Source organism: Rhagoletis pomonella, unplaced genomic scaffold, assembly GCF_013731165.1.
Source record: "Rhagoletis pomonella isolate Grant_MI unplaced genomic scaffold, Rhpom_1.0 Rhpom_scaffold_02507, whole genome shotgun sequence".
Lineage (NCBI taxonomy): Eukaryota > Metazoa > Arthropoda > Insecta > Diptera > Tephritidae > Rhagoletis > Rhagoletis pomonella.
In genome coordinates, this window is record NW_023461061.1 from 18040 (window position 1) to 29314 (window position 11275).

The 11275-nt window shown below is 34.8% G+C and overlaps 1 protein-coding gene across 1 annotated transcript; it reads left to right on the top strand.

Moving 5' to 3' along the window:
• Positions 1–7059: 7059 nt before the first annotated feature.
• On the top strand, positions 7060–7417 carry LOC118753469 (the record flags this gene model as incomplete). The annotated part of the gene is made up of 1 exon (XM_036488351.1): positions 7060–7417. A coding segment is annotated over exon 1 (358 nt), but the record flags the coding sequence as incomplete, so codon positions are not given.
• Positions 7418–11275: the final 3858 nt, after the last annotated feature.

The window sequence follows — 11275 nt, forward strand, 5'->3', positions numbered from 1 at the left end:
TTTTGAGGCTAACATTGTTGGTATATTAGTGAACAAGGACACGACATCAAACGACACTAACATATCTTCATCACACACACGTATATTGGCTAACTTGTCTTTTAGGTTGAAGGAATTCTTAACATTGTATTTATCCGAAATTAACATTTTCAAAAACTCTCCGATGTATTTGGACAGCTGGTATCAGGGGACCATAAACGAGGAAACAATAGGACGAAGAGGAACATCGAGCTTATGAATTTTAGGCAATCCATGAAGTCTAGGCGCTGTGGCTGCGGTGCATGTGAGCTGTTGCTTTTCTCTAAGGTTAATGTGTAGCTATGTATAAAACAGAGTACCTAGACAAGATGAACAAATTAATGGACGACAAAAACACATACAAAGCAATAAGAAGTGACCCTACGAATGCTCTGCAAAGAAAAAACAACAAAATAGTGGACGAACTTTACAAAGGCAAACACATTAACTTTAGAGAAAAGCAACAGCTCACATGCACCGCAGCCACAGCGCCTAGACTTCATGGATTGCCTAAAATTCATAAGCTCGATGTTCCTCTTCGTCCTATTGTTTCCTCGTTTATGGTCCCCTGATACCAGCTGTCCAAATACATCGGAGAGTTTTTGAAAATGTTAATTTCGGATAAATACAATGTTAAGAATTCCTTCAACCTAAAAGACAAGTTAGCCAATATACGTGTGTGTGATGAAGATATGTTAGTGTCGTTTGATGTCGTGTCCTTGTTCACTAATATACCAACAATGTTAGCCTCAAAAATAGTCATGAACAAATGGGACCAAGTTAAACAAAAAACCAATATTCCGAAAAAGAAATTTCAAGAAATTTTAGAATTTTGCCTAAAAGACAACAACTATTTCATGTTTAACAAAAAACTATATTCACAAACGTTTGGAATGCCTATGGGCAATCCTATTTCCCCAACAATAGCGGACATAATTATGGACAACCTACTAGACAATACCATCTCGGAACTCAAGCAAAAATACAATATCGACATTAAATTTATAGCCAAATATGTGGATGACATCTTTGCTATAATTAAACGCAATGACGCGAATATCATTCTAGGAATTCTTAACAAGTATCACAATAAACTTCAATTTACGATGGAAATAGAGGAAAATTCAAAAATCCCTTTCCTTGACGTTTGTATACATAGAGAAAACCACGATCTTTTACTTGACTGGTATTCCAAACCAACTTCTTCTGGACGCCTGATTAATTATTACTCATCGCAACCAACAAAATATAAGATAAATACAGCAAAAAACCTCATCCATAAAATATTGGCAATAAGCCACACACGATTCCACGAAGCTAACAAAGAGAAAATCAACAAAATCCTAATAAACAACAATTACCCTGTAAACTTAATACGGGAATTAATAAATCAAGAAGTTATGAAAACAAGCATCCATCCCAATAAAACACCGAACACAGACACAACAAAAACTACTAAGAAATTTTACAGTGTAACATACATTCCCAACTTAACTGGCAATTTTGGTCACAGCATAACAAAATCACAAAACACAGCACTTGCCTACAAATCTAATTACACTCTGTCGTCAATATACACAAAAACTAAGTGCTCAGTAGATATCCAACAACAAAACAATGTAGTGTATGAAATTAAATGTAAGGGAAATGAAATTGAGGAATGCGAAAAAGTGTATATTGGGACAACTAAGCGGCCTTTAGGTGTTAGACTAGGCGAACATGAAGTAGATATAAGAAAACAAAAAAGCAGTACAGCATTATCACAACACATCATAGCAAGTGGACATACAGCTGATTTCGCAAACACAAAGATTATCGACAAAGAAAGAAGGGAGTCAACCCGATATACACTAGAAAGCCTTAGGATAATGCAAAGAAGGAAAAAGACAATGAACAGAAAAGAAGATACGGACAACATTGCGGCCGCTTATATTTCTTGTTTATGATTAGAAATAAAAATGTTTATTATTTTAGTATTGACAAAGCTACCACAAAAGATGGTACAGATGCGCTGTATTTAGGTGTTAATCAAAGTTCTTAAACATTGTGAGTTTTTTGTCCTCAAATTGTTGTTTATAATTTTTAATTCCATATATGTATATGTATGTTTGTATGCTATATTCATTAATTTTTAATTACAATGTGCCTTTGTATTTTTGGTTTGTGGCAGATTTAATAAAGCTGGATTGCCCCTGAAGATGCTAAAAATGTTTTAGCGAAACGTTGGGCCAGAAAGTGGAATAATGTAGTTTTATTCGCACTAAAAACATAGATCAGACTAGCCTGGTAACATAATATTTAATAAACCTTTATAACGTTTATAATAACGCGAGTGTTTTTCATTTTGAAACAAAACGCAGTGGAAAACAACCGCGTTGCTATCGTCCTTCTTCGCCATAAGGAAAGGCACCTATGGACATACAGACGAAAGTGATTGCAAACAAAAAGTGAAGTGGAGTAAACATTAGACTGGGTCTCTTAAAGGTGTACATACATACATATACAAGCAAACATTTAATAAATCCAAAGTTAAAACAAATACAAAAAAGAGTGAACTGAAAAACAAAAAAAAAAAAATTTTACATACGATCAAAAACAAAAAAAATCACATAACAAGAGAAAACAAACAAAAAAGAGCGACAATATTAACGAAAAATCAGCTTTAAAACTAACAACAAAACCAGAATTGAAGCAAACAAAAAATATAGCCTGTCATGATGAAAAACAACATGAACATCAATATCAGGAGCTCAGCAATTACCCAGTGACAACAAACAGAATCGCAAGTCATCATCAACATAATAACTGCAGAGGTCAGAAAGCGGGAAAGACTAAAGGGACAAAAGAATAACGTACATATGTATGTACATTTCATTGCTACCTACCTAGCACACATACATACATATATACATACTTGTATATTTTTGACATTGCAAAAAACAAAAAAAAAATAGAGAACTTTAATATGTACATGTACACATACCATGGTGAAATAATAATAAGGTGTTGTCACTTAGGGGGTGGTTGTTGTAATTTTAGCAATTTCGGCATACAGCGTTACAGTAATGCCTACTCTATTCATTCCAGTTTCATTTCTGGGCAAAATGGAACAAAAAATGGAGCAGACAAATGAAAAAATATGCCTAGGTATCACTTAGTACGTTTATACCCACGAATTATTTGCAAATAACAATTTGCAAAATGGTAAACTGTGCCGTATAAACTCTGAGTTAATTTTTTATTTGCAAATAACTAAATCATGCAAATAAGTATTAATTAGTGGTACTATTTGCAAATAAGCGCAATACGCTGCCATTTTTAGGTTAATTTTCCTTTTCGATGGTCATCTTATTGCCTTTTAATAATCTTTCTTTTTCGATGGTCATATTATTGCCATTTTATAATCAGGCAATATTAAACAAGGAGGAGAAGCTCGGCCAAACACCAACATATGTGTAAGCGCCAATCTATTATTATTATAATATTAAACAAGACTTTTCACCATAGAATAAACAGTGAGTTAGGTATTTGCCAATTATTATTTAGTAACCGTTTCTTTGTTTCGTTTTTGCTTTGACTTTTCGTTTTAAATTCATTGGAAAATTTGAGCGACAATTTCTAATAATTGTGATTTTGTAAGTAAATTTGTGGTAAAATATATACTATACATATCCAACAGATTATTGGAGCAGTGCCTCGGATGGTTACGATAATGCACTTTGGTCTAACAATTTAAACACATAATTAGTTTGTAATATAAGTGATAGAATTTAGAAATGTGATTTAAAATGTTAACGAAAATTAAGGTTAAAAACTAAGTACGCTATATATGTACTTCAGAACTTAAGGTAAAAATATAAATAAAATTCCATACGGGCTAATAAGAAATTTTTAGTAGAATTCAAGAATAATTAAATAAAGAGAACGGTATAATTTAATTTTTTTCAATTTGAATAAATGAAAGACGGAAAATAGTCCTTATATTTTTAAGTTTTAACCATCATCATATGTGTGTGGTACGACCGTGTGGCCTTTAAGTATTCCAAATAATAATTTTAAGGTAGAAAAATATAACTGAATAATAATTATTAAAATCAATATATTTGATCGAAAAAATAAAAATTAAGTAGTAATAATCTCTTTTGAGCGAAAAAATGAAACTGTAATTACACTGGCTTACAGAAAAAATATTTTATTGATGCAAGCTTCATTTAACTCGTGTGGGGTCCGCTAATATATGTATGTATTGGAAACAGTACCCAAAAAGTAGTAAAAATAATATTAATCTTTTCGCCCTTTTTCTACTACCCCAAAATGCATGGCCGCAATTGGCATGCAGAAAAAGTGAGGTTATGTAAGTGACATCACCTTATATTTATTTCACCATGTACACATACATACGTAAATATAAAAAAAAATTAATAAACCAAAAGCAAGCTCTATTGTCTCAAATTAAAGAATATCAAGTCAGTTCAGCTTACCAAAAAAGCGGCTGGATATACGTATGTATTTACATAAGTACATACATGCATGTACCTACATAATACATATGTACATATTTGTAGCGATCATCTCTTTGCGCATAATTGCAAGCGCCCCCTCAAACCAAATTAGCGTGCATTACAAAGCACAGCTGTTAAAAGCATATTCTCACCTCCTAAGAAATATTTTTGGCTTATTTTTGCGCTTATTTTTCGCCCCATAAACATTCAGTACACTGCAGCGGCACAAACATATGCCAAGCAGTGCTAACTATTGTTTGGTCATTTAACGCACTTGGTTGTTCACACCAAACCAAGCCGTAACGGGGTGACAGGATTGATTGTAACCATCATGAGAAAAATCAGAAAAAAATCTATCCCATGCAGTTTGAAAATTATGGGCATTTAAGAAAAACCTAGAAACTTGGCCAAACTGTAACCATTTTTCGGTTGTTGTGGTTAATTTTTATTATTTTTGTTCAATTAAACTTTGTAACCTTAACCCTAAATAACATTTCTAGAACCTAAGTCAAAAATAATGACACAATTGCCCCAAGTTTTCTAGAACTAAGACTATTTGTTACACTATGAATTTAAAATTTTTATAATTTGTCGACTATGAAAGGTCCTCCTTAAAAAAAGTGTACTAAAGTGCCTTGGCAAGTGCCATTAAAAGTTCGCGCATTAAATCAGGATTGTAAAATGGTACAATACTTGTTAGTTTCATACTAAAAAACAAGTAAGAGCAGCGCTGTCTTCGGCTATGCCGAAGGCTTCATACCTTTCATGAACATCTGCAAATTTTACTTTGACAGATTACTGCTTTTGAGTACATCTGCATACATCGATAGAGGAGTTACATACCTATATAAAAAATCGCATCTGAACAAACAGAGGTATGGAAGATATACCTTATATTAGCACCAATCTAAGTGATTTTCACTGCTATGTGATCGGTATGTAAACCGACACAATTTATTGGGTTTAGTTTCCTACATAAAGGAGATATATCGAAAAAACTGGTATCTGAACAATCAGTGCTATAGGAGATAAAGCTTATACAGCATAGATTTTGACGATTTTCTCAGTAGACTTTGTATTATTATTTATAAAATATCTTACGAAATTTATCGGTTTTAGCTGTTCAAATAAAGGAGTTTTACAGTAAAATCCCATATCTGAACAATCAGATGTATGGAAGATATATGTTGTAGTCACCCGATCCTTGTTATTTTCACTGTAAGTATTCTGTTAATAATGAGTGAAAATGGTGCGAAATTTCATGTTCCTAGCTGCATAAATGCATGAATTATAACGAAAAATCTCATATCTGAACAATCAGTTGTATGGGAGCTATAGGCTATAGTTATCCGATCTTTTTAATTTTCACTGTAAGTTTTCTGTTGATAATTATTGAAAACAGTGCGGAATTTCCTGTTCCCAGCTATATAAATGGAGGAGTTATAACGAAAAATTTTATATCTGAACAATCAGTTGTATGGGAGCTATAGGTTATAGTGAACCGATCTTTGTAATTTTCACTGTAAGCATTCTGTTAATAATGGGTGCAAGTGCTGCAAAATTTCATGTTCGTAGCTGCATAAATGTAGAAGTTATAACGAAAAATCTCATATCTGAACAATCAGTTGTATGGGAGCTATAGGTTATAGTGACCCGATCTTTGTAATTTCCACTGTAAGTATTCTGTTGATAATAGGTGCAAGTACTGCAAAATTTCATGTTCCTAGCTGCATAAATGGAGAAGTTATAACGAAAAATCTCATATCTGAACAATCAGTTGTATGGGAGCTATATGTTATAGTGGTCCGATTCTTCCGGTTCCGACAAATGATTAATACATTATAAAAATACACCCACTTACCAAATTTGATCCGGATATCTCGAAAACTGAGAGACTAGATTGCATACAAACAGACGGACAGACGGACAGACGGACATGGATAAATCAACTCAGCTCGACGTTCTGATCAAATAAGTATACATTTTAATGGGTCTATCTCTTTTTGTTCTGGTACTTACAAACATCGGACCAAAGTTATAATACCATTTCATGCTCATGAAAGGTATAAAAACGAGTAAAAAAATAAAAACCTCAAGTAACCCATTGTACTCAGTTCTAATGTTTTTTATACGCACAAGCTCTTGGTAGGTTCTTAATTTTACGGCAAAATGATGAGAGAGATGGATAGTGGACATGTTTGCCATGAGCGAGCGAGACAGATAGTGACGCCACGCAGTGAGACGGAGATGCGTCGTTTAAACGCGTGAGAGTGAAACAGATACAGTCGCCAAACCATGCAAATGACTACGCTACCAGTCTGACACCAGTCTGACGCTGTAACGGCAACACTGCAGTTAGTACGCTTCTCTCATTCGTCTACAACGCACCTTTCCGTATTCGCTTGTGTTGATTTAGTACTGACAACTTTGACTTTTTGGACTTGGATTTTTGTGAATTGGTTTTGCTGATTACATACCGGCATCTTTGGCTTCTCTCTTTTGGAATTGGACTTTTGTGTTGGCATCCTTGTTATCTACCATGCCTACGCGCTACACTTCACAAGAATATGCGAACATACACCTCATTTATGGAGAATGCAGATGCAACGCAAGCGCCGCCGCTAGACTTTATCGGGAAAGATATCCAAATTTAGAGCGCTATCCGGATCACCGCGTGTTTGTTAATGTGCACCGTTCACTCACAGAGGGCGGCCGTTTCCCGAATCAAATACGGGCTGGAGGTAGAGCTCGCTTTCCTTACGAGGAAGAAGTGTTGCAAGAGGTCGCAGATGACCCAAGTATATCCGTTCGTGGAATTGAAGAAAGAACGGGAATACCCAAAAGCACAGCACATCGTATTTTGCAAAGAGCCGAAAGAGTCGAGAAAGAGCCTGATGGTAAACAATTTGAACATTTATTGTAATAAACAAGTAAGAAAGTCTAAGTTCGGGCGGAACCGAACATTAAATACCCGGCGCAAGTATTAAAGATATGTTTTCCACCTTGCCGAAAGCTACCGCTACATGATAAGCCGGGGTGTATACATTTTAAGTAAATTAGCGTCCTTAAATTTCGACATATTGAAATTTCAAGCATTTCTGAAATTTATTGTTATTTGAAAAGCGGCCGTAATTTAAGACCGATTTCAACAATTTTCAACGGTTTGCTTTTATGTGGCAATCGCAGTAACCATACCGAGTTTGGTACAAATTGCTAGAACGGTTAGCGAGATACATATATGTAATCACAAGTGGGCGGTGCCACGCCCATTTTCCAAAATTTTATCATAAACGTATTTCTTGGTAAAGAATTGTTGCAACCATCAATTTTGAATAAATTAGCTTTGATATTTACTGATTTATCGAAGATTTTGTATTTCTCGAAATTACCGTTATATGGAATGTGGGCGTGGTTATTGTCCGATTTTAAAAAGTTTCGGCCATTTAGTATGCTGTACTAGGACCAACAACTGTGCCAAGTTTGGAAGAAATTTGTGCAGCGGTTACCAAGATATACACATGTAACCATAAGTGGGCGTGGCTACGCCCATTTGCCAAAATTTTAAAATATTCTTATTTTTCGTCTAAAACTCATTGTAAATATCAATTTTGAGTGAATAATCTTTAGTAGTTACTAAAATATCGCAGTTTTCGTATTTCTGAAAATTACCGTTATATGGTAGGTAGGCGTGGTTATTGTCCGATTTTTTAAATTTTCGGCCATTTAGTATGATGTATCAAGGCCAACAACTTTGCCGAGTTTGGAAGAAATTGGTGCAGCGGTTACCAAGATATACACATGTAACCATAAGTGGGCGTGGCTACGCCCATTTGCCAAAATTTTAAAATATTCTTATTTTTCGTCTAAAACTCATTGTAAATATCAATTTTGAGTGAATAATCTTCAGTAGTTACTAAAATATCGCAGTTTTCGTATTTCTGAAAATTACCGTTATATGGGACGTAGGCGTGGTTATTGTCCGATTTCGCCCATTTTCAATACCATCCGTCCTACACCCAAAAGAAGTTCACGTACCAAGTTTCATTAAGATATCTCAATTTTTACTCGAGTTATCGTGTGCACAGTCGTGCATTTATGTATACATTTGTCTATATCTATCTCGATTCGTTTTGCCTGTTACAAACAACCGTTATGTGAACAAAGTTATAATACCCTTGTGCACAAGTGCGCTCGGGTATAAAAATGTTATTTCCCCATCTGACTTTTATTCCGATAAACCTAAACTAAACTAGGTCAAGATTTTTCATTATTTTAATAATATTACTTACATTTGTTGACTTTGGTAAAAGTGGCGTCACTATCTGTCTCGCTCGCTCATGGCAAACATGTCCACTATCCATCAATCTCATCATTTTGCCGTGAAATTAGGAACCTACCCAGAGCTTGTGCGAATAAAAAACATTTGAACTGAGTAAAATGAGTTAGCAAAAATCGGGTTATTTGAGGTATTTATTTTTTTACTGGTTTTTTTTTTTAGTTTGAAACTAACAAGTATTGTACCATTTTACAATTCTGATTAAATGCGCGAACTCTTAATGGCATTTGCCAAGGCACTTTAGTACATTTTTTAAAGGAGGGCCTTTCAAAGTCGACAAATGATAAAAATTTTAAATTCATAGTTTAAAAAATAGTCTTAATTCTAGAAAACTTGGGGCAATTGTCTCATTATTTTTTACTTAGGTTCTAGAAATATTATTTAGGGTTAAGGTTCCAAAGTTTAAATGAACAAAAATAATAAAAATTAACCACAATAACCGAAAAATTGTTACAGTGTGACCAAATTTCTCGGTTTTTCTTAAATGCCCATAATTTTCAAACTGCATGGGAGAGATTTTTTTTCTAATTTTTCTCATGATGGTTACAATCAATCCTGTCATCCCGTTTCGGCTTGACGTTGAGTTCTGAGACACCCTGTATAAGTATTTAGATATATTAAGCAAGTGAACCGAGTAGTAAATTTGATGGTAATAACCCCGTAGCAAATTTAAAATTTCCTAAAAAGATATATTGACTCTCGAACCACTTTGAAAAGAATATATATATAAATATACATATAAAACCAAAATAATTAATAAAACCCGATAGAAAAATTCACGGGTCACAAATATACATACATTTAAATACATACAGTCCACAAAAACACCCAATTAACAACAAATTGCTCCACCAAGAGCCTCCTTCACGTACTAAAATAATTAAGTATAAAAATGCCAACTGAACAAAGCCTCAAAATTATTTCCAAAATTCCAAGGAAAGCAACTCCCTCGAAAACAGTGGAAAAGCTTCAGACTTCTACCGAAGCAAAGAGCTCAGAAAGAGGAAAATCTCATGACCCGAGTGCGCAAAAATTTAACATTGAAAATGATGGCTTCATGAGATGTTGTGCCAGACTCTCCTCGTCTCCCATAGAGGAATTCGCTGAGTCGGTCCTCGAAATAAAAGAAAAAACTATTGACAATCTCTGGGCACGGTTACAAGCCGCATATGACTCACTTTTTCTAAAGGATGATGAAGACCTTCCAAATAATTTTTTGGCGTTGGCGGAAGGAAAGTATCCATTTAGTATTGATACTTATGAAATGACTAAAGCGAAGATCTTAGATCAACTCAAATTGATCCGAGCTATAAGTCCCCCAAGCTCTCACTCTCGAGAAGCACAGAATTCACACATAGAGGAAGATCCTCACATGTATCTGCAACTCCCGCCATGTGATACAGAGATTTTCCACGGTGTTTATGAAGAATGGCAACCTTTTCTCTCGGAACCACCCCCAATTATCATCCGCTCAGGAATTTACCACCTCCGGTATAAAACAAAAGGGCAAGCCGGTCAAATCGTCAAGCAGTTCCCTCTTAGCGACGAGAATTTTGATCTGGCATGGCAAGCATTAAGAGAGCGTTACGAAAATAAACGTATACTAGTGGATAACCAAATCCAAGTTCTAATGAATCTTCCTAGTGTTCACGAAGAAGATAGTAAACAAATTATTGATTTTCACAGCAAAATCAAAACATGTCTGTCCATTTTAAATACCCATGAGGTTTTGACAGACAGCTGGGACCCCATTCTAATACATATTTGCGTATCCAGAGATACCCGAATACTTTGGGAGCAATCACTGCCCATCAAAAAAGATCTTCCCTCATGGTCTCAAATGAACGAATTCCTAACGTCCAGATTTCAAGTATTAGAAAGGGTATAAATGAAATTCCCAAAGCGAGTAAGCAACACTTCTGATCTAATAAAATTCAACAGTAAAACAAAGGCCTTTACGACAAGTTCCAAAATGGTGTTTTCTTGCTATTTATGCAACACATCACATCCCATGAAAAAATGTCCTATATTTAAAACATTAACAACACAAAGGCGCATAAAATTTGTTAAAGCTAATAAATTATGCCGAAACTGCCTCGCCTTCAGTCACACCTTTACAGAGTACAAGTCACCATTCAAATGTATGCATTATCAAAAGAGACATAACTCGTTACTGCATGTTCATTAAAATAAAGGCCATTCCAAAAAGGCTAGCATAAAAGAAAATATTAAGAAATCGATCAACCCTGATCGACAGATACATGAAAGCTCTGGTCATACCCAAATGACCACAGCCCCACAAAATAAAGAGCAAGTGATCCCTCATGATCACCACCCAACCAATGCGCAACCTCAAAAAGTAATAGCGCAACAAAGCACAACGCACGCGATCCCCAAAGATTGTCCCCAAGTTAACAAG